Source organism: Saimiri boliviensis, chromosome 5, assembly GCF_048565385.1.
Source record: "Saimiri boliviensis isolate mSaiBol1 chromosome 5, mSaiBol1.pri, whole genome shotgun sequence".
NCBI lineage: Eukaryota > Metazoa > Chordata > Mammalia > Primates > Cebidae > Saimiri > Saimiri boliviensis.
In genome coordinates, this window is record NC_133453.1 from 91,124,952 (window position 1) to 91,148,743 (window position 23,792).

General features: G+C 34.4%; 2 protein-coding genes and 1 non-coding gene across 9 annotated transcripts in view; 2 read left to right on the plus strand and 1 right to left on the minus strand.

The window, feature by feature from the left end:
- The window catches only part of ORC4 (origin recognition complex subunit 4), a 68,582-nt gene extending 62,178 nt beyond the window's left edge, over nt 1–6,404 (plus strand). For all 6 annotated transcript variants that reach the window (XM_074399725.1, XM_010330346.3, XM_010330350.3 and 3 more), the window contains 4 exons: nt 2,663–2,771; nt 3,564–3,659; nt 3,744–3,811; nt 5,952–6,404. In XM_074399725.1, the coding sequence (XP_074255826.1) occupies nt 2,663–2,771; nt 3,564–3,659; nt 3,744–3,811; nt 5,952–6,140 (462 nt within the window). In that variant the 3' untranslated portion in view covers nt 6,141–6,404. The remainder of the gene's footprint in view (nt 1–2,662; nt 2,772–3,563; nt 3,660–3,743; nt 3,812–5,951) is intronic.
- Nucleotides 6,405–11,555: 5,151 nt separating this feature from the next.
- The window catches only part of ACVR2A (activin A receptor type 2A), an 86,038-nt gene continuing 73,801 nt past the window's right edge, over nt 11,556–23,792 (minus strand). For both annotated transcript variants that reach the window (XM_074399724.1, XM_003921991.4), the window contains 6 exons: nt 22,542–22,685; nt 21,296–21,441; nt 19,720–19,834; nt 16,948–17,086; nt 13,900–14,030; nt 11,556–12,992 (listed from right to left, as the gene is read on the minus strand). In XM_074399724.1, coding sequence (XP_074255825.1) covers nt 12,798–12,992; nt 13,900–14,030; nt 16,948–17,086; nt 19,720–19,834; nt 21,296–21,441; nt 22,542–22,685 — 870 coding nt within the window. In that variant the 3' untranslated portion in view covers nt 11,556–12,797. The remainder of the gene's footprint in view (nt 12,993–13,899; nt 14,031–16,947; nt 17,087–19,719; nt 19,835–21,295; nt 21,442–22,541; nt 22,686–23,792) is intronic.
- LOC120364378 (U6 spliceosomal RNA) lies at nt 22,219–22,325 on the plus strand. The gene has a single exon (XR_005579640.1). It is a non-coding gene; the product is annotated as a U6 spliceosomal RNA (small nuclear RNA).

The following is a 23,792-nucleotide window of genomic DNA, read 5'->3' on the forward strand; positions in this document are numbered from 1 at the left end:
CAGCTGTTTCTGCCAAGGAAATTTAAATATTTTTATCCTGTATATTTTCCCTCTATTATGAAAAGGATACTGCCATTTTCAGCAACAGCTGTCTTTTCGTGAAGTAATTTGGGGACTAATAATTTTTAGAAGAGGAATATATATACCTCCATCTGGGAAAATATATCTGCCTCAATATTGTCAAATTTACAATATTAACAGCCTCAATATTAACAGCCATTGTCTTGCCATTTTTTATTACATTATTAATTCATGGTAATGAATTAAATAATGACTTTTTTGTCATATGGGATTCTTTGAGGGCTGCTTACTCATATTCTTAGCTCATCCCATAATTGATTGTCATTGAGGAAGCTCATTATAGATTATAGATTTTCAGCCTCTCCAGTAACCAGAGAAATACTATAATTAAACTTGTTTTCTTGCCAATCTAGTGGGTGTCAGAGGTTATGCTTGATGGTAACATGTCTGTGACTATTAATATTTGCTGCTGCCAAGGTAAATACATGTGCTTTGGAGAACAATTTAGCAAATTAGGTAACTGGAGAAACATACTTATACTAATTAGAGAAACTCTAGTTACCTAATACACAGGAAGAATGTCCAAGGTTGTTGATTGCAGCCTTGTTTATGACTGCGGACCAAAAAAAGGAAGAAGAAATGACAGATGTCTATCAATAGGAAATTAGGAAATGAGTAATTGCAGGTATATACAAATAAATATAAAAAATGAATAAGGCAGAATTGATACTACCTCAACATAGATAAAATCTCATAATAGATGTTCAGTGAAGAGAGTCGTGAAGGTACAATATTTATATAAAATTTGAAAATTACTCTGTTGTGTAATAAATGCATATGTAGTAGTATACTGTATTAGATTGGTGCAAAAGTTATCATTACTTTCAATGCCAAAAATGGCAATTACTTGCACTGACCTAAAAGTATAGACATACTTGGTTGTTTTATGTGGGGAACAGTAGAGTCCAATCCGGAGGAGATGGGCTTGAAGTCTAAGATCATATTTCTTAAGCAGGGAAAGTATCATGGATATTCAATTTATTATTCTCTGTTGCCTTCATATATGTTAAAAAAAATTCTTTTGCCTTTGTGTCCTCATAGCTTAGCTCCCACATATCAGTGAGAGCATACGATGTTTGGTTTTCCATTCCTGAGTTCACTTAGAATAATAGTCTCCAGTCTTATCCAGGTCACTGCAAATGCTATTAGTTCATTCCTTTTTATGGCTGCGTAGTATTCAATAGTGTGTATGTATGTGTGTGTGTATGTGTGTGTGTGTGTGTGTGTGTGTGTGTATATATATATATATATATATATATATATATATATATATGCCACAGTTTCTTTATCCATTTGATTGATGGGCATTTGGGTTGCTTCTGTGATTTTGCAATTGTGAATTGTGCTGCTCTAAACATACTTGTGCAAGTATCTTTTTCAAATAATGACTTCTTTTTCTCTGGGTAGATGCTCAGTAGTGTGATTGCTGGATCAAATGATAGTTCTACTTTTAGTTCTTTAAAGAATGTCCACACTGTTTTCTAGCAGGGTAAGGGATAAAAGCCTACAAATATGGTGCAGTGCTTACTGCTCAGGTGATGGGTACACCATAGTCTCACAAATCACCACTGAAGAACTTCCTCATGTAACTACATACCACCTGTACCCCCAGTAACTTATGGAAAAATTAAAATTTTAAAAAAATTTTCATAATTAACAGAAAAAGGAAAGGAGAGACAAAGGGAGGGAACACTAGCCAACTGGGTCCAAACCAGCAGGAGAATGAAGGACAGGGATTGCCAGACTCTTTGCCTGGCTAATCGCCTGTGCTCTAGTTAAGGTGGAGGAGAGAGTTTCTTGGATAATTATGTCCCAAATATAATAGCATGGCACATACTTAAACCAAGAAACTATTGTTTCTTTGAAATTGAAATTTAACCAGAGGTCATGCATTTTTATCTGCTCAGTCTTCTAACCCTAAATGACCAAATAGAACTTTTATGAAAAATACAAATGAAGAAAAAAGGAAATTTTAAAACACTTGTGTAGCAACTCTGGTCAGGGACCTCTGTTCATTTTTGGATAACTAAAGAACAAGCACAAGAAAAGCAGACCCTGTTTCCAAGGAGAGTTATTCCTGAGTAAAAATGTGCTAGTTTTTTTTTTTTTTTTTTTTTTTTTTTTGTACCATTGAACATGAAATAGCTAACTTCTGTCTAACTGAACACTAACCTGGCTGGATGACTGGGTGGTGAAAAGTTTACAAGTAAGGCATAGATCTGCCTTTTGGGCTTGTGTTTGGGGCTTTTATTAGTAAGTATTCTTACTTATTTTCAGTTTCTTCTCCTTGCTCTACTCCTCTTTAAATATTGTTCTTCCAAGCATTAAGTAAACAAGATATGGAAGTGGAATGGGTTAAAGAGAGCAGCAAGAACTGTTTTTATACTTTACATTCGTGGAGTTATATCACATATAAAATTCAAATACTGTATTTTAATGGGACTGAATTTGAGAATACCTCTCTAAGCATTAATATTTACTCTCCCTTAAGAACTGACTATACAAATTCAGAAGTTTTACACAGCAGTCTCCAAAATGTCCATGTAAATACGTAATTGTTTTTCTGATCCACATTCCCTAGATGCTTTCTTTAAATCGAGTAACAGCATCACACCCATTTATGACTGCTGTAGATCTAATGGAAGCAAGCCAGCTGTGTAGCATGGACTCAAAAGCAAATATTGTACATGGTGAGAACCCAGTTTTATTAATTTTTTTTTAATTGTGGATTTTTTTTTTTAAAGTTTGAATTTGGATAAGGGAATGTTTCTTAAAATTACAATTAACATGGGCATAATGCTTTATAAAATACTTTTATCTCCATATAGCCTTTAACTTAAGTCCTTTTAAAGGTACTATCACTTCCATTTAAAGTATAAAAAACAAAACAAAACAAAAAACAAAAACCTTGATGCTCTGCCTCTTTTGCCACATTAGAAATTAGAAATCCAGGTAAAACTATGTTGCTGATGTTTTCATTGTACCAAGAGCTACTGAAGAGCGTTCGCTGGGTTTCAGCCATTTGGGGTTCATTATTTCCTTATGCAAATGTAATGAACCTTTTCCTCTCCAGAGGAAAAAAGGAAAACACAAATTTGAATATAATTTCTAGGAGTTTAGAAAGTCTCTGGATAAATCGTACCCGAAGGCCCCATGTGATTTAAAGTCATATAACAATCGAAGTTCCTGTTGTGTACTGTGGGCCATATGGTGAGTGCTTGATAAATTGTCTCTAATCTTTGTGACAGTTCTAAAAGTTTAAAAATATCTTTAAAGTTATGAAGAACTAAGCTCAGGGAGGTTAAGTAACTTAGTTAAATTTATATAGATAATAGTGATTGGAACACATTGAAATCCAGAAAAATCTTGACCTTCTTTACTCCTCAAAACCATAGATCTTTCACTATATTGCACTCTTTGGAGAACAGTTATTTTAGTCTTATGTGTCACTAAACTAATAGCTTTTTTCCCTTTTACTATAGGTCTATCAGTCTTGGAAATCTGTCTTATAATAGCAATGAAACATTTAAATGACATCTATGAGGAGGAGCCATTTAATTTTCAAATGGTCTATAATGGTGAGATGAGACTTAAGTGGCTTTTTTCTGATTCTTACCCACTGCTTATGTGAAGATATAATATTGTCATTGCTTTCTACCCAGAGTTTCAGAAGTTTGTTCAAAGAAAAGCGCATTCTGTTTATAATTTTGAAAAACCTGTTGTCATGAAGGTAAGATTTAGTTTGCTGTTATTTTTCTAGACAAGTATATTTTTTACATCCAATTTGATTATGTATTAAAATTGCACTTTCATCAATTTTTAAACATTAAGTATTTATTGTAGAGATTTTTTTCAAAACAAGAAAGTTATCTAAAAATGAAATATTTTCGAAAAATCTGAGCCGGCAACCAATTGTTTTAGTTTGTGGAGTTATACTGCCCTCTGCTGTCTGTTGATAGCACTTGCATCCTGAAAACAACTATTCAGTATAGTGTGTGATACCGCCTTTCCCTTTCCAACCCAAGGATTGCCTTTTATAATCTGAGCAGTAAAATGAGAAAAAAAATGAAACTAAGAGCCATTAAGAAGCTTAAAAGACAAAATCTCACTGGCCTCTGAGGGCATACAGAGAAAGTGTTATTTGGGGACTGAGTCATGAGTTTTAGAACTTGAGGACTTCATATAGATTACCATTGTCCACTACAAAGGTAATGTGAGCCACGTAATATAGTTTTAGATTTTCTAGTACCTGTAAGAAAATTTAAAAGGTGTAATTTTAATTATGTATTTAATTCAGCATATCATAAATGTGTCAATCTATAATCATTATAGAAAAACATTTATAAAGTACTTTGTTTTACGTTCTTTTGAATTAAGTCTTTAACGTTTGGTATGCATTTATACTTACAGCACATCTCAATTGCTTAATTATTCATTGGAAATTCTTGCTGTTTAGATTCCATAAAATTTATAGCTGAGAAAGTAAATTTACATTTTGAAATTGTTCTAAACATGCTCAGAATTTTCTAATAGAACTGAGTATCCATTTTTAAGTTTAAATAACAATTGAGTCCCACATTGAACTGCTCAGTAGCCTAGTGTGACAGTTCAGCTCTTGAGGATTTTATGGAAAGAAATCTTTTTTAAAACCATGGACCCCCGAGTCCTTTGGTATCCCTTATAGGCCCTAGTAATCAGAATTTCATCTCTTGTAGTAACAAAAATGAGTACAGAGCATTGCCATTTCTTCAAAGAAACAGGAAAAGTATTTTACAACACTGGAGGATTTTTTCCCCCTAATAGTATTAGTTTATGAGAGTTGTGAAAATGAAAAGTTTACCCAAGCATCTAAATTATTATTAATAATTTGTAGTTGCTTATTTCTGCATTTTCAATAGTTATTTTGCTGTTTAGAAATATTTTAAATCTGTACAGTTCTATTCAGCTCTAACACCTGAAACCCCCAGTATTTTCTCATTTTCAGATATCAATAGTATCTGAGCTGTTTCTCTATCAGAAGAATTTATGTGATACATAGAGAATATGTTCCAGTGAGGATTTTTACAGTGAGTTGTTAGAATATAATAGAATGCTCAGGAATCTCTTTCACTGTCATTACGAATGGTTAGTATATCATGATTTAATGATTTATATTTTTTTCATACCCTAATAACATACCTAACACAACACTCAAGGTTAGAAAAGACATAGTACGTGAATATTAAGAATAAGAGGAAGCAGACAGGAAAGAACCCTATTAAGATGGGGAAGATAGAAGAGGGCTGTGACAGCCTCAGTCAGACTTCTTAGAGAAATAGGAACCCATCTTCTCTCCTCCATGTCCATACTACCCTGCTGAATCTTTTTCTGACAGGATCAGCTGAATATGCCTAAGTGACTCAAGGGTCTTTTTCTGCCTCCCTTTTTGTTAGTTGTGTTAACCTTTTACGTAGCAAAGCCTTACACAGGTAGAGACGAACTATAAATGTAAATCTGAGTAGCTTAGGTAATCAATCAGAAAATCTTATCTGATTCTTAGTTTTTTATAGAGAACTGGAAACACTATTAATTAAAGTATTAGGAGGAGCTATGATAATGAGGCTAGGAAGAAAACCCTGTCGTATATACTGAATTAGAGTACTCCATGTTTACATTCAACAATACATGGACAAGTAAGTGTGCATTAGCACTCTTACCTGATAATAGGAGTTTTTACAGAGTTGTGAAAGTTTTTTGAATGCTATTGATTGCTGTTACATTTTGTTTCCTGCTACTCTGTTCTGCAGCTGACCAAAATGCTAACTGTTCTCTGGGTTTACTTTATTACTCTCCTCTCCTATTCAACCTAAACTATTTCTTTCATCTTTCAGGCTTTTGAACACTTGCAACAATTAGAATTAATAAAGCCCGTGGAAAGAACTTCAGGAAATTCACAGAGAGAGTACCAGCTGATGAAACTGCTTTTGGATAATACTCAAATTATGAATGCTCTGCAGAAATATCCCAACTGTCCTACAGATGTGAGGCAGTGGGCAACATCCTCACTCAGCTGGTTATGAATATCACCAGTGACTACATCTTTGGCACTTCATTCATACTTCTCTAGAGAATGAAAAACTATTGTCCTTTAACATGGTAACATTTTATAAATATTTTTGTACTTATGTGAGACTTAAACGTGCACTGTCTTGGCTGTCTTGCCTTTTAATCATGAATAGTTACATGATTTATCATTTCAGTGATTGAGATTTATCATTTCAGTGATTGAGATTACTTTGTAAGTAGCAGTTCAGAAGAATAAAATATGACTGCTTTAGGGACTAGACCATGTGCTTTTTTAACACACACACACACACACACACACACACACACACACACAAAATCTATTTGAAGAACTAACTCACTTCGACCTAACAGGTAGATCTCTTTACAAACCTTAAACCAAAGGAGGAAAAAAAAAAAATGGTAAGAACTGAAGTGTAATAAGTAACTTTGCTACATCAGGGATGCTGCAGGGCTTTTTTCTCTGTCCACATGCAAATTATGGATTCTTTCCCAGACCCAGGTTTTCTAGTTCAGGAGGCTAACCAGCTTAGTCAGAGGGTGGTTCACCTGGAAGAAAAAAGCCAAGGAATTTGAAGATTTTTCTTCTGGACATCTCAAAATGTGGTACTCATACCATCCACATCAGAATCCCTGGTAGGATTTTCTAAGATTACAGATTATTGAGCCTACCATAGATCAAAAGGATTGGAATTTGCCTTCTAAACAAGTATAGTCACGGCACCACATAAGATTTTGGTCAGTGACATTGTATATGTGAGGGTACTCTCATAAGATAATACCATATTTTTACTTTACCTTTTCTATGTCTGAATATACAAATGCTTACCATTGTGTTACAGTTGCCGACAGTATGATTACAGTAGCATCCTGTACAGTGTTGTAGCCTAAGAGTAATAGGCTAGGCTATACGTATAGCTTAGTTGTAGAACAGGCTATATACAATTGGGGTTTAAGTATATTCTGTGATGTACATACAATAATGAAATCACCTAAAGACACATTTCTCAGAACATAGCCCCATCACGAAGTGACATATAACTGTACCAGAGATTTCTGGAAAATCACTCCCAAAAGTAGAAAGACATGTATAGCAATGTTAACTAAACCAGTTCGTATCAAAAAATCCCTATGAGGAATGTGGAAATGTCAATCAAAGCATTGTCTTAAGTTTGAAGATCCATGAATTAACAGAGGCTATATTTAAAATGAAATTTAATAAGCACTTAGTGACTTCATTTGTTCAAGAATATTTGATTGACTGCCTATTGTGTGCATTGGGAGATTTACAAAAGACAGACTGTCCCTATGCTTGTGCAGCATACAAGCCATTTAACTGTTACATGCCCTGTGAGATGCAGGCAGTGTTATTCACAGATCAGAAAACTTAACACAGTAGTGGCAATGCTGGGAATGCCCAACAGGCTTGGAATTCAACTCAGCTTAACACTAAAGCCAGTGCTATTAAGACATGAAGTTTGACAGTGGATTCCTTCCCAAGTAGTTTCTAAAGTATGCTCTAAGGAACAATGTTTTAATGAAGTCTTGGGTACAAAGTGGAATAAAATATTTCTGTCCATAAAAGTAGCTAATCAGTAGTTAAAATTACTCTTACACAGCCTTTCCTTCCCTGTAAAAAGTTAAGCCTTCTAAGTCTTCAGATCCCTGTCATTTACTTTTCAGCAGTTCCATTCAGGCTAAGGCTTGCATAATGACCTGTGCCATAGTCTACACGTTTCACCAAAATACTTAACACTAGAAGCAAGAAATATCATATACAAGAAGCAAGAATTTTATATTTGCGCTCTTAATTGACCATTTACAAAATTTTCTAAACTATTTGAGGGAAGTATTCTTTGTCTTAAAGGGTAACAGCCTCATAAAATGACTTGAGGATTGCGATTTCTTGTTAAGACATAACTTAAAAGCTGACAGCCCTTATCTCTCTCCTTGGCTACATAAAAGCTACAGAAGATCCATCAATAACCAGGTATACAGATGTTAAAACTAAGTAACAATTAGGTAAACATGAAACAGTTATAAAGCAAATTAAAAAAAAAATCAGGAAAAGTTACACAAATGAAGTATATGCCTATTATACTCCCAAGGCATTTTTATGGGGAGGAGCAGTGTTGATTGTTGGCCTTTCCATATTCCCCCATACAAAAAAGCTAAAGTGTGTTTTGCAAGAGTTTTGAGCTAACTTCGTCTCTTAAATTGCTTAAACTGTCATCAATAAAATAAAAACAAATCTGAAAAACCCTAGTTTAAAAAGTGGTTCAAGAATAATGTAAACTTATACATAAGGCTTAAAGATATCTTCTTCATTTACTAGAGGAGGAAAAATAGAACACTCATGATCCCATATTCTGTTAAATACTTGCAGAAAAAAAACAGGAAGTATGATTTGACAGTAGTATAATAACCTGTGCCCAACACACAAGAAATACAGAGTTAAGCAAAAATAGCTGCTTACCAATCTGAAGTAATCAGATTGAAAAGCAGGTGAAGGAGGAATATTTCAGTGTGTTTTTACACCTGTGTTCCCTCCAAGTGGCCCACCAGAAGCAAAACTCTTGTTTTAAACACTGATTCTCATGCATGTGAAAGGCTCTGGGGAATTAATACCTGTTTTGTCCAAACTTACTATATCATAACGCTATCTATGTTGAAAATGTAATACCTATTAATGTCCTAATGAATTACTGTTTCGGAGAAAACACTGTAAGAAACACTTCAGTCTTTCTGTAGAGTATCCATGCATATTTCCCCATGTTTTTCATTCTCATTTGGTTTAGAAAGCAATTCAGTTTCTAACCTAAGTGCTGCCCCTTCCTTCACCTTTACCCTAGAAAACCTGAGAATCAACTGGTGTGTGCTGTGTGACACAATGCCAGCAAGCCTCCGGCTTCCTGATACTGGCAAAACCAACACACATACTTGAGTGGGAATATAATTTGTTTAGATGACAATAGAGGGAAATGCCATAATTAACAAATCTCCCTTCACTCACCACTATCCTCATTCCTGCAGTTCTCAAGGTGTAAACCTCACTGTAACTTACAAAGCTACTATTCTCCTCTTTAAGAACACATAGCTAAAGAAAAACTGCATATGCAAATAATACCATATTCATTTTTTTATTTAACTTGGGGATGGAATGGGAATAGCATACACTTTATTTGTACAATATTTAACAATCATTTATCCAAGGTGGGGTTTTATGGGAATATTAAGCTTTCTGTTAAATACTTGCAGAAAAAAATAGCAAGTACGATTTGACAGTAGTACAATAACCTGTGCCCAAAACATAAGAAATACAGAGTAAAGCGAAAGTAACTGCTTACCAATATTCTGAGAGGTAACAAAATGGGATATGGGTTGAGACTGCATAAAAAACGTACTGCTGGTTGAATATCTGAGGTAAATGATGTTCAATCAAGATGCTACTTGTATCATTTTGACTATAAATTGATAGTTTTATGCACATCATACCAAATGTTCCTAAAAAGTAATTTTTCAAAAACGTAAAAAAGAGAAACTGGAAAGTATCTGTGATGAAGCTTCTTTCTTTAAAAAAAAAAAAAAAATACCCACCAGTAATCAGTTTTTTCCACTAAACAACCATCTGGCCAAGGTTTTTTTCCCTACCACCTGCATTTTACTTAAATGTAGCTGTTACTTAGGGGTGAGGAAACACAACAGAAGAGATTCTTTCTAAATTTCATGATGAGATTCTATTTTTTAATTCCAAAGGTGTTGGTTTTTTTCCTGATTGTATTTTCAAAATATCACCATGAAAGATAGTGCAAGTTCATGGGACTAATAATCATGAGGCACAGTCTCTTTTCTGAAATTCACAAGGTACCTAGAATTCAAACAAGAATCACACATCACATGCTAAAAAAAACTTCTAGCATCTAAAATACATACAAGAGCTGTGCAGGGCATAGACTTCAAATAAAGCCGAACACTCGTTAATCCATCAGTCCTACGGCAAGTTGATCATAAAGCATTCCTTATGCGGAGATCTGGGCAAGGTAAAGAATATAAGTTAGAGCAGCAGCAGTTCTGATGGGTATCAGAAAGGCAAAATACAAGACGAGTCATGAGGAGCACCATACACATGAGGAAAGAGTAATTTGAGGGGTCTCAGACTGCCCCAAAATGGATCACCATTTTTCTCATTCTTTGATTTTTCTTTTTTTCCAGTATCTCTAGTTCAAACATTTTATTAACTTGCCCACTCTGCACTGACTGTAAACCAAACACTAAATACCCTGCAAAAGAAAGTTTTAACAAGACTAGGTATAAGGATAGGTAGTCACTGGAACATTCTTATTTTACTGCTTATAAAAAGTTTTTCTATTAATAGTTCTCAAAAGAATACAAGTTTTAAAATTGGTTAGCTACAATTAAGTACAATACCCAGGATTTCTAAAAATTTTTTCTAACGTGAAAACATTTTATATTGTCAATAACTAGTTTTAAAAAATGTTATCTCTAGTACTCACGTAAGCCAAACATTCATCATAGTATCCCTTGTTTATTTTTGTTTTGATTATTTTTAACTTTTAAAAAGAAAGTTAAATGTTCACAACAGGTAGAAATTCATCTTCAGGAAATTAACAATTTTCTTGTATGCACAATCTCAGTGTTTTCCCTTCTTGATTAGTTTTTAAATGGAAGCAAAAACCAGATCAAGAAACTGAGAGACCAAGTACTTTGTGAAATAAAGAGGTGAACTCAACATTGAAAAGGCAATTGTTAGGAATACAATGAGACCATGGGGACACATGTGACAGTTCTAAATGGTCTGCGGCACACAGACACTATTACGCTTCTTTTCCTCCCTGCTTAAAGTCTGTTGACCTATGTATTGTTTATAAATAACATAATTTATTATTCCCAGAGATTAGGTACATATTATATGTAAAATGTAGTGTAATATGTGGTTAAATAACCATTTGAAGACAACACATTCACAGTGAACTCCTGACAGTGACATGTAAAAAATTCTTTTATAAAATTAGTGTATGGATTTTAAAATGACCTGACAGAAATACATAGCATAATACTGGTTATTTGTTGATTGGTAATCTGGAAATTGAGGAAATTAATGTATTACTTTGGCCTACATAAATCTGAGGAAGAATCCAATTGTATTCTAACATAATATTGTTTTGAAAAGCACTTTGGCACCTGCCTACCATCAATTCCATTTGCTTAGCAAGGATAAGGCATGAACTATTCTAAATTAATGTCAGTGTTAGTTGTAAAAGCAATTTTGGGAAGGTGGCTAGGCTATGTTATCTGTATCAACATTGGTTACCTCTAAATGTCATTGCATATTTTAAGTTATACATTTAATTTGTTATCCCTGATTTGTTTTAAAGCAGTAACATCTGAAATCTGCTTAAAGTTTAATATCTCTATCCTAGGATAATTCTTTACATATCACAGACATTAAATATGACTGACAAGATGGCACCAAGCAGAAGTAGTGATAAAGTTACAAGTCTCAAAGCAGACAGTGAGGAATTCTGGGTAACAACACTTCCTGAGGTGATCCTAAAACAGTGATAAAGAATGTCCCACACACTGTTTGGTGAAAAGAAATACACTACAATTTTACATATATAAATAGAAAAAACTCTATTTTAAAAGATAAAATGAAGAGCTTTCCAGTGTCACAGCTCACTTAAAAAATTTTTAAATCATGCTTTAAATTTTCAAATATTCCCCAAACACAGCACACCTAAAGAAAATACTTAGGTAAGTATGTAAATTTTGGGAACTGGATATAAGATGGGGCTTTAAAACATGGGAAGAAGGAGAAAATGACACCATCTTTTCAAAAAACAGCACTTTTTTCCCTACAAGCCAGCACAAGAAATGCTAAAACACTGCTTTACGAATGGCCACTTACTATTGGCACTAAGCATAGCTTACCTTTTTTTCCTTAAATAACACAGTGAATTTGTTACAAAACATGGATCAATTTATTATTCAAATTTTGTTAGTGTTTTCAATTTTATAATTTAGCAACCGTGGAACTGAGGTATACCTTGTTGAGGGAGGTTAAAGTAATGCTTGGAAGCCTCTTTACTGTACCCCACTTTGATGACTTTATGTACACAGAACAGCAGCACACTAAACATTCACAAGCTGTGTCATATTGGCATTACAATAGTCATTTATAGAAACAACAACAGCAAATGCAATAAAAACAAGTTACCCTTTTTAAAATCTGAAATGAAAAGTTTTCGATTTAAAAAAAATAGCAGTAGTTCATTTAAGGAATTAGTGTCTTCTGACAGACATTAAGAATCTGATGTCAGTTTTCAAACACTCCATTAGCCAGGTCCAAAAGATCCTTGATTTGGAGAGGGCTACATTCTTCATGTACACTTTTTCAAAAGTTTCTTTATAGAGTTTGCAAGTTTTCTCTTAGTCTCATGTCCTTCACATCTGTGCTGTCGGCAATGTAATAGGTCTCCCAGAGCAACATTTTTCAACAAAGAATCTTCTTTCTTAATATTTCCAAGAGACATCCACTCATTTTACACAGAAAATAAACTGTAAGCAGTTTCGTTAGCTTAGCAGCTCCAGTTCAGAGTCCCATTTCTTAGTGTGCACAGATGGCGCAACCATCATAGACTAGATTCTTTGGGAGGAAAGTCAACATTTGTCACCATTGTGACCACTGTTACAATGTCCTCTGTGGTAATAATATTTGTTAGTCTCTGCATCTGGGTAATTCTTTCACCTACACATCCAGCTGATAACCGGGCTTCTGCGTCGTGATCCCAACATTCTTCAATGGTTTCACAGAGCATTGCCATTCCCTAAAAGGAGAAAAACATACTCAAGAGCCACAGCAATTTTTGTTTTCTATTAGGAAATAGAATAAAATTTTCATAAAGAAATTGCTATTTTTCTGGGTCAAAGAAGTTTCTGTCAACGATCACTTTTATTGAATACCACGTGCAGAATCATGAAGAAAAGCACAAAGAGAACCTTTCTTTTTAAAGCATAAGACTATCACAACAGGATTTTTTAAAATTCATAAACCAGGTTATTTCAATGTTAACCTTTCAACTGGACTCAAAAATCAAGGATAAAGGGGGAACTACCAATTTTTATTGTTTTCTTAATATCATCAGCATTTCTATCTTACAATTCAACAGAAGATTAAAAAACCACCCTTGAGATTTCTCTACCTGGTTTTAGCCATGTTTCTAGTTATATTTAGACCAAAACAAAAACAAAAACAAAAAAACCAGGGCAATACCGTTGTGTCTGGTCTTTGGTTTTAAAGCATTCTTAAGACATGAAAGTCTTCTAAGCCCAAATTAAAAGGCTACAACAAACTCCCACAGAAGGAGAAAACCTGGTGCTTCATAAACTTTTTAAAATGGCATCATATTGGAAGTGGTGATCAGCAAAGTTATAGCCACCTAACCACAGGTTCTGAGTCAGGCATGCCTTTTCTTCCCTGGGAGACTTTCTAAATAAATGACACACTCTTCTGCACAGGACCATTGAGACAAAAGACCATTGAGACACAGGACCATTGAACTCTCTAAAGCTTTATAACTTTACAATCACTGCCTCTAGAATTCTAGAATATCCTGTGTGAAGATCACCTCCCAGAAAATACTTGCAGAAGAAAGAGAAATGTGCAGAGATAAATAATTCCTCTGAAAAATGTTTCATTGGAATTTTAAATGAAAAGCTAACTGGATAACTTACAGCATGTTTCTGCCAATAATCTCTTAAAACAGGCCTCTTTTTTTTATGCACAACAACTTCCTGCATGTCTTCAAGAGATGGATGCTGGCCAATTTCCTCCTCAAATGGCAACATGTATTCATCTACAGGTCCTGAAATGTAAGAAAAGAAAAATAAATCATTTTCATTAAAATCTTCCTGACTTTCAAACTGGTACAAACTTTCTAAAATATACTGTCACCTTTTCCCAATCATTTACATGCTATGAGGAGAGAGGAGAAACAGATTCTCAACTGTACTTATACCATAGTGTGACCAAACTAATATATGGGAAATGAAAAGGTCTATAATTTGACATGTAACTAACTCCCTTAAAAACTGCATAAGGAGCTTTCTTATCCAGGTATAAAGAATGCCTACTTCCATCTGCAGATAGGACATAAGGAACAATCAGTATTTGTAAATCAAAGTTATGTAATATCCCTTTAAGGTACCCAATCCTTACAATTCAGATCAGAATGTTAACAGTGGTGCTTCCAACTCTGGAGGCTCTGGGTTCAATCTATTACATCCATGTTTATTCTAGGACATATCCAAACCCTCTGCATGCCCCACATAAGGAATTATGCACCTCAGAGTGCACCTCTTCTCTACACTCCCCCCACAACAGCTGCTAAAAAGTACGTGTTTATTTTTTAGAAAATCACGAACAGGCTCTTCAATTAGGGGTCCCAAAAAGTCACAGAAAAGATTTATTAAACAACATAAATAATTCCTTTCTTCTTAGGCCTACTCAGATAAATAGAAAAATATATTTAGGAGTTAATAACTAATATCCAGTGAGCAACTATCCTGATTAGGAACTTTACATGTATTACTTACTTCACAGGGTTAAGATGGCACTACCTCTATTTACAGATAAGCTCAGGAAAGTTACATAATTTGCACAAAGACATACAGACACAGGTCACCACTGAGCAATATCAGTGACCAGATGTATGTGTACATAAACACAAACCTTGTGAAGCTCTTGAAATGCACTAAATACTCCTGAATAGAATATGATGAACCATGAAGGGGTCATCTAACTTAACCCTCTTCAAATACAAGAATTCTTTATGGCTGGACAGTTGGTCTCTGCTTGAGCACTTCCAATGACAGAGTACTGACATTCTAAGGTGTCTATTTAACACTTATGTGGTCTACAGGCCAGCAACATTGCCATCAACTGGTAGCTTAGCTTTAAGCAAATGTAGAATCACAGGTTTCAATCCAGACTTACTGAGTCAGAATGTAAATTTTAACAAGATTCCTAAGAATCTGGTATGCACATTGAAATTTTAGAATAACTTCATTTAACAAATAAGTAGCCATCAACAAATCTGAAATAACCTACTTTAGCAATCAATGCTCATACTGTCCTTTCTACCCCAATTTCTGACATAAGAGTTGGGTTCTGACTTACGAGTAAGAAATGCCTGACTGAAATTATTTCATGATATATACAAGGCATATAAGAAAAGTCTCTAGCCTTTTCTTTTTCCAAAAGAACTTCTCTGATAACTCCTTTTCCCCAAAAACAAAGCAATTTCTCCCCTAAATTCCTAAAACATATGCTTATATTTCTTAGGTACTGCACTCATCCAAAAACATTTACTAAATACCTGTGTACTGGGCAGTGGGCTAGACAATGCAAACTTGACTTACTCCAGAGTTAATTGTCCAGGATATACTTTATTGCCGTAACTAACGTGTGTATTACTTGAGAACAGGGTCTTCTAATAAATTACCTAATCCAATGATTTGCTATGGAGAGTTCATATTAATAAAGTTCTTATAAAATATGTTTTCCTATGACATCTGCCATCTAACCTACTTCTTCCATAAATACACATAATAAATGTAATTCTTTATCCACTTTGAGTGAAAATACTATGAATTCTTTTTTTTTTTTTTTTGAGATGGAGTTTCGCTCTTGTTACCCAGGCTGGAGTGCAATGGCGCGATCTCGGCTCACCGCAAACTCCGCCTCCTGGGTTCAGGCAATTTTCCTGCCTCAGCCTCCTGAGTACCTGGGATTACAGGCACGTGCCACCATGCCCAGCTAATTTTTTGTAGAAAATACTATGAATTCTTATTCTTCTTCCTGAAGAGTTCTAAAATTATTCCCAAATTGCTTCAACCTTTCTTAGGTTTGCGATTGACTCCCAAGCCAATCCCTCAATCCTAGAAGAATCCCTATAGAGTGCCCATTTCTGAGCACCCTATTAAATTCCCTTTAAAAGTACAGTGCCCCATATTGAATTTTATATTCAGGTGGCAGTCTGTCCTACAATGAGAGCCTATTACAGTACTCAGAAAATAAAATATTCTTAGTAACACAGGTTACATTGTTTATATAACTTATAAAATATTCACAATTTCTTCTATGGTCTTTGACAATCAAGGGAAGTTTTTAGGCAACTATAAATTAAAATTTGAGAAACAGATCAAGCTGATTCACATCTGTTTGGGAGTAACAGTCAACAAGTTTTTTGTTTTTTTTTTTAAACCAAAAAAATAAAAAAAAATAAAAGCAAATAAATAAATAAAGCAAACATCTGTAAGACTTGGACTTCAGTAAGAACACAGAATAGAAACCCTAACCTAAGAGGCAGGTTAAACAGTTCTGTGTTGTTACTGAAGTCAACCTTACCAAAGCAGACATCACACTATGTATGGATCAGAGTTCCAAATCTAGGCTTCACCATTCACCAGCTTGAGGCTAAAGTAGTCAAACTACTTAATTTTTCTGCATCTCAGTGTCCTCATCTTTAAAGTGTAATATCTACCTCTGAAGCTGTTTTAGGAAATAATCTCAAGGTATGTGAAGTGTCCAGCAACACAGCTAGTAATGGTAAAGGATCAATACACCTGCCTCCTGAATTCTCTACCACCTCCTGGAATCTATTTAAAAAAAAACAAAAAACAAAAAACTGTACTTTAAAATATTACCTTTGAATGTATCATCTCTTTTCATACATGTGTGGCAGGCATATATATCTTTTTTAAAATTATTTTTTCCCTTACCGTCTGCAGCAGTACAGCGAGAAGCCAGTTCCCACAGGACTAATCCCATGGCGTACATATCTATCCTCAAAAATGCATCCCTTTGGAAGTTTATAGCACCCTCTAATACCTCTGGAGCCATATACCTTCGGGTACCAACCTGAAAAAGATGTTAAAAGCAAAGAGCACTCATTCATTAACTTTATGAACTAACACTGTATGATTTTAAAAGAATCAAAACCAAATATGGTCTATTACCAGGGTAAGTATACCAGCCTATAGTATATAAATAGTAAGTTCCTTTCTGTTTATACTTAAAAAATATATCAACAGACATTATGCTAGTACAGACTTGGAAGTTTTTTTTGTTCCCCTTTCTAGGTGTAATTACAAAAAACTGAACTGACTGTTAGCTGGGAGAAGGCCGCTGCATACTTTTCAATTGTACCTTTGCATACTGTTTGAAATGTAGATTAAAAAAAAAAAAACAAAAAACTTTGAGGTCTTTTCTCTGTGTTTAAGAAAAACTAATAAAATGTTGTAAAAATCATTAGCCAAGTAAAGGGCACATTGATGTTAAAAAGTTCTATTTGTACAAAATCTATGTATTTGTTTATCATGAATTCTTCTGTCTTGGAGTCCTTTATTTGTATCTGTCCCCAACAATTTGGTATTTCTTAGTGCTGTAACTATGGTTACTAAGCTAGTACAGCTAGCTTTGGTTGGTGCTTAACAACATTCATATATAAATGCTTAATAATATTTGTGAGATAGCTGGGTACATCACAACACACTTGTGATGTATTAGGACTAGAGAGTAGTCTAGATATTGGTACGCCCATAAAGCTCCATCCTTAGGTGGCTATAATCTCTACTCTAGACTAAAAGTTGGGCAATTTATGCAAATATACATGCAACGGAGAATTTTTTAAGAATAAAAACAGATCACTAAGACTAAAGTTCAAGGAGAATACATTAAAGGTAAAAAGTAACTCTACTTTTTAAAAATTTACTACTCTGAATATTTTAATTGGACTGTCAGTGAGTGTTTCCCTAAAGCCTACTTTTCTGTTAAAGATAAATCTATGCCATCCAAAGTACCTACCTTTTTTATTATAAGATTATTGGTTTATCTACCATGTTGACATAAAATGTCGCCTCTTTTATATGCGTTCTTTCTTTCTACTATATAAAATGTGCAATAACATGCAAGTCCCTCCAAACAGTTTTGAAATTTTCTGGTCCATGAAATCTAAAGTCAATGAGTCATCTGCCATAAGCAATTAATTTTTAACTCATCACAGAATCCAATTGTGAAGGAGTTAAAATATGACGTGAATGAGTCAAATTTTTTTCTCAAAAAATAGAGGAGGGATGGCTTATGAGGTACCAAATTAAGACCATGTTCCCAGAATTTTGTCTTACGAGAGTCAATCATTCAATTAGCTTAGAAATTTGTCCTCAGGCTTCCTACACAATCTTGGTAGTATTCTCCACAAAATTGCCTCAATTCCCATATACATTTGCAGTCGACTTTTCTAGAGCTATATGGCTACTGACCATTACCCCAAACTAAATTCTTAAACCATTAGTCAGTACTGCCAAAATTTGTTGTGCCATGATTGTTTAAAACCATGTCCTCAAGAACTAATAGGATACGCTGGGGAAACGAAAGCTACTAATTAGTTGGCCAAAAATTTACATGACATGAAAGATGAAGAAATGATAATGCCAACGGCCTGAATCATTTAGCTTTGTAGAAAATGTCATCTTTTAGGCTGAACTGGTTTCCCTGATTAAAAGGTGACCTTGGCCAGGAGCAGTGGCTCACGCCTATAATCCCAGCACTTTGGGGGACCGAGGTAAGCGTATCACCTGAAGTCAGGAGTTTGATACAAGCCTGACCAACTTGGTGAAACCCCATCTCTACTAAAAACACAAACATTAGCTAAGCATGGTGGTGCATTCCTGTAATTCCAGCTACTCAGGAAGCTGAGGCAGGAGAATCACTTGAAATTGGGAGGTGGAGGTTACAGTGAGCCAACATCATGCCACTGTACTCCGGCCTGAGTGACAGAGCAAGACACAGTCTCAAAAATAAATAAATAAATAAAAATAAACAAAAGTTGATCTTGTTCCAATGTCAAAGTTTCTGAAAAGAAAATGTACAGATAATGTTTTTTTCCCTTTTGGCCTTCATAAATGTTCCCATTACTAAGATCTCAGTGCACATAGAAGTGCACAGAGGTGTGAAGAGTTACACACCTAATTCAGGGGTTTACAATGGTTCTGAACCCTGGAGAGAATCTGGAGAAAAGCCATCAAGCTGATTAAAGGGTTAATGAAGCAATAAACAACAAGAAGCAAGAAACTATTACTGCATGGGAAAATGGACAGGGAATCTTAATACACTGTAGTAAGGACAGTGACTAATTATCCTTCTGCTCTTGTTAAGCTGGTGAAAAAATTAACAGACTAAAACTACTGAGATAATATAAAGAAATCCCTAAGAATGAGGTCTATTAAAAGGTGCTGGATTATTCTTTGATCAATTTTTCAAAAAGAATCCTATGACATGTGTCTAGGGATTATTTTATGAAGTGCTTGATCTAAACCACCTGAGTCCTCTACAACCATATGAAAATTTCTTCCTGAGAAACTTAAAGATATGACTCGATTAGATGCTGATTTAAACACCACAACAATTTTGGACTAATTCAGTCCTGACATGTCATTTTAAGAAAATATAGAACAAGTTTATTTTTTCTTACATTTCATAATCATCATCCTTACCTGTCCGTGGGTATCACCTGCAGACTTGCCAGCCTCAAATTTTAAGGCCAACCCAAAGTCAGCAATGCAAGCTGTCAGGTTGTTTTTCAACAGCACATTTTTACTTTTGATGTCCCTTGCAAATAAAAAGAGTATTCAAATTAAGTTTAAACAAGTTATCTTTTTAAATTTTTTTATTGAAAGTGGAAAAGGGGGGAATATATATACTATGAAAAAAGTTTATTAAAACTATGAAATGCAGAGAAAGGGGGAGAGAAAAAGCTCAGAGCCCCCATGTACCCTTAAACACAAGAGTACAGTGACAAAACTCCTATTCACAATACGAACAATAAGAAGGAAACCTACCCATAAGGCAGTTTTATTATAGAGGTTCTTATATTCTTCCACCTGGCTGTAGAAAAGTATCTTATGGAATGCATAACAGACACAATCTTTTTACCATACACAGACACTGCTCTAGCTAGATCCTGGTGTTCTGAAAGGGGTAACAGTACTAAGGCAGTAACATATCCTATTCTACACACCTGTCTCAACTGGCTTATCCTAGAGACTACTATACCCTAGTTAAATATATGAGTGACTATGCCATGACTAGTGGTTAAATTTATGTACAGACCCATAGACCACGAATGGGATATTGAAAGCACAAGGAGACACTCCCAAATGCCATAAAAGCCAATCGGTCTTAGCTTCAAAAGACTTTCAGGCCCTTTTCCTAATAACTTGGGGAGTTCTTAAGAATTAATTCCCTGTGTGGCCAGGTAGGGCAAGGGAGAATCCAAGAAGAGGCCATTAGACTGCATGTAAGAGAGTGAGAAGAAGAGTTATTTCTGAGGTAGATGTCATTTAAAGTTTGCGAAATCAGAACCTAAATTAGAGGTTGACTTACAATAATGCCCCCCAGCAACCTAAAACATCACCTGGTAGCACTGAACTAAGTATCTGTTCCGGGATTCAGTTAATGCCTACTTTTAAAACAACCACCTTTAAAGTGAACACGAGATAACAAATTGAATCCCATGTTCAAGAAAATTAAATACATGGAAAAGTGAATTCCATGTTTAAAAAACAATCATTTTTCCTTTTATGGGCATGAAAACTGTTGTGTCTAAGTACTATGTCTTCGCTGGACAATTGTTGAAGTGATGCCTCTCTCTATCTTGGCTAAAGATAATAAGGTGATTCAAAAAACAATCAAGGAAGACATTCAAAGTCTCTCCTTCATTACATGCCCTTGTATAACAATCCCTAGTAAATCATGTTTTGAGTTAAAACAAATGTCTTTTTCCTTACAGAGATAATATAATTTATAAGATAGAGGAAATACAATTTATTTTCAACCATGCTTTCAGAAATGAGATGAGGTAGATCATCAAACTTTACCAATGATGTTAACATATATATTATAAAAAATACTTCCTGGCCAATCTCAAGGCAAATTTTAAAAAAGAAATGAAAATCAACTGTCTTGTAAAGCATGACTGCTGCATAACAAGGAGAAAATTAAAATTTACCCAGGGGCTTAAAAGTTTAGTAAATATATACTCAATTATCTGGGAAAACAACATTTGTCTACCTGTGAGATATGGCAGGTTTGTGGCCATCTTTTAGGCCAGGTATATCCTCATGTAAATATGCCAATCCTCTAGCCATGGTTTCTGCAATATGACACAGTTCATTCCAAGAGACCACATTAGCCTTAAGAAAGTCTGACAGTGAACCCTAAAGAAAAGAGGGAAAAAAAGAAACTTATGTTCTGGACAAAGGCCATATGTATAAGGAGACGTTTCTTTTTACCTATAGGAGGTTATGGAAGGCAGTATATCTTTCCTTTCAGGGAAAATTATATCCAAGAAACAATCTTTCTGGAATGGTTCAAAGTTCCTTCTATTTCACATTAATAAACCTTTGACCAGAAAGAAATACCACTGAGCCTTAAAGATTTGTTACAAGAATAGTCAATTTCCACCAATCTATAAGACAAGTTTTTTTTTTTTTTGAAGACTAGTGGAAAAATCTAAAGTTCTAGAAAATATTTTAAAAACTGAAATATCGTGACTATAGAAATGTTACATCATGGAACTAGGAGAACACAAAATTACAACATAAAAACAACAACTAATATATAGAATATTCCTTTAGAGATTACTGTCATCCTTTAGAGGTCAAGAATTAACTGAAGTAAAAAAAAAATTTATATTTCACAATGATGAAACCAATTACCAAAAACATAATTTCCTACTTCACTATTGGTACTTTCGCACTAGCTCTGACAGTTCAAGGATCAGATAAATCTCCTGACTCTGGTTTTGTCCCTAAACAAGACTGATTAAAAATGAAAAAAAAAAAAAAAAAAAAAGTTCATGTAATCAAAATGAATTGTAAATGGTAAATGAAAATTACTAAGCATTATCTATACTAACATAAATGTTTGTAAGAGTAATTACAGCACAAGAAATAAGGGACAAAAGGGTGGTTTATATGAGTAGAGTGTTCATCGTGCTTGCTTCGGCAGCACATATACTAAAACTGGAACGATACAGAGAAGATTAGCATGGCCCCTGCGCAAGGATGACATGCAAATTTGTGAAGTGTTCCATATTTTTTAAAATAAAAAATTTTTTTAAAAGTTGCTATCTTCGCTCTTTTATTATAATGAACTACCTTTTAAAACAGACTTTTATTCAAGAATTATTTTATTTTCAGGTTAAATATTAATCAACTATAACATGTCTAGAAAAATAATTTTGAGGGACTTATAGCCAACATTAGCTAGGCAGGCCAACCCAGACTTTACTAAAGTAAAATGTTAATAGTTTTACCTTTTCATGAAATGCTGTGATTAGCCAAAGATCCACATCAACACTGGTGCCTCGTTTTTCTGCACCAATGAACTGTAATATGTTCTCATGCTTCATTCCAGGCAAACTGTAGACTTCATATTCATTTTGCCATGACTGTTTGTCCTAGAGTCAAAAGGAAACAATAATAAGAACACAAAGAATATGAGTAAATAAACCATGTCTAAGAGATTACTCAAATAAGTTCCAAAGTAAAACAAAACAGAACAAAAAAGGATGAAAAAAAATTTCTGTTCTGTTGTGTAATAAGAAAAAGCTCTGACAATAGGTTAACGAATTCATCCTAAAGACCTGCCCTGTCCATTCCCTCAAAACATACTTTTCTGTGTCTCTAGTTTACAAACATAGAAGTTGATCCAAAATGCTACATTCTGTATCTTATGATGGCAACACATTTGCTTATAAGTTATTGCCAAATATTACATTGTAATTTCATCATGTTGTGAAGTTACTTGTGGTACTATTCAGAATAATCTCCCCAAAAGATGAAATACCGGTAGAATGACTTCCTCAAAACAGAAAATTTCTTTTCTAAGACTAACATAATATCGAACAACCTTTTAAAAAATGTTTAGCATACCCTGCAAAGTCAATGAGAAAGCAAGTGGCATAGTTTGCAATGCAATAATTTAAGACACCATATGTTCATTTATGCCTGTAAGCAATCCATGCCTACTAAATACCTACTTATAAAAGATTAGTGTTTTTTTTTTTTTTTTTACTACAAAAAGACAATGATAGTGAGGGACACTGTGGCATAATGGTTAGAAACTCATAGAAACCCTCTGAATCCAAACCATCCAAACTTAAATCCTGGCTCTCCCACTAACCTTTGGCAAGTTACATAATCCTTCAGTGTCCTCATTAAGTAGAACAGGCATTGCAGTGTCTGTCTTACAAAATTGTTGTAGCATATGTTGCATTTTATGTACATGTCAGTGACATACATAAACATATTAGTGAGGATTCATGTATGTAAAGCACCACTACCTGACCCAATAAAAGCATTCACTAAAATGTTAGCTACTGTTGTTGGGCTAAGTTATTATCATCCAAATGTTTTCCTCTGATCTTTATGCTTTCTTGCACATGGAAATAATTTCTTCCCTTATTTATGAATCTTGGCACAACAGAATACACTTTTTCTCTGAAAACTAAACTGTGGTTTACAACTACAAAAAAAAATGTAATACAGTTCATAAACTCTATGTA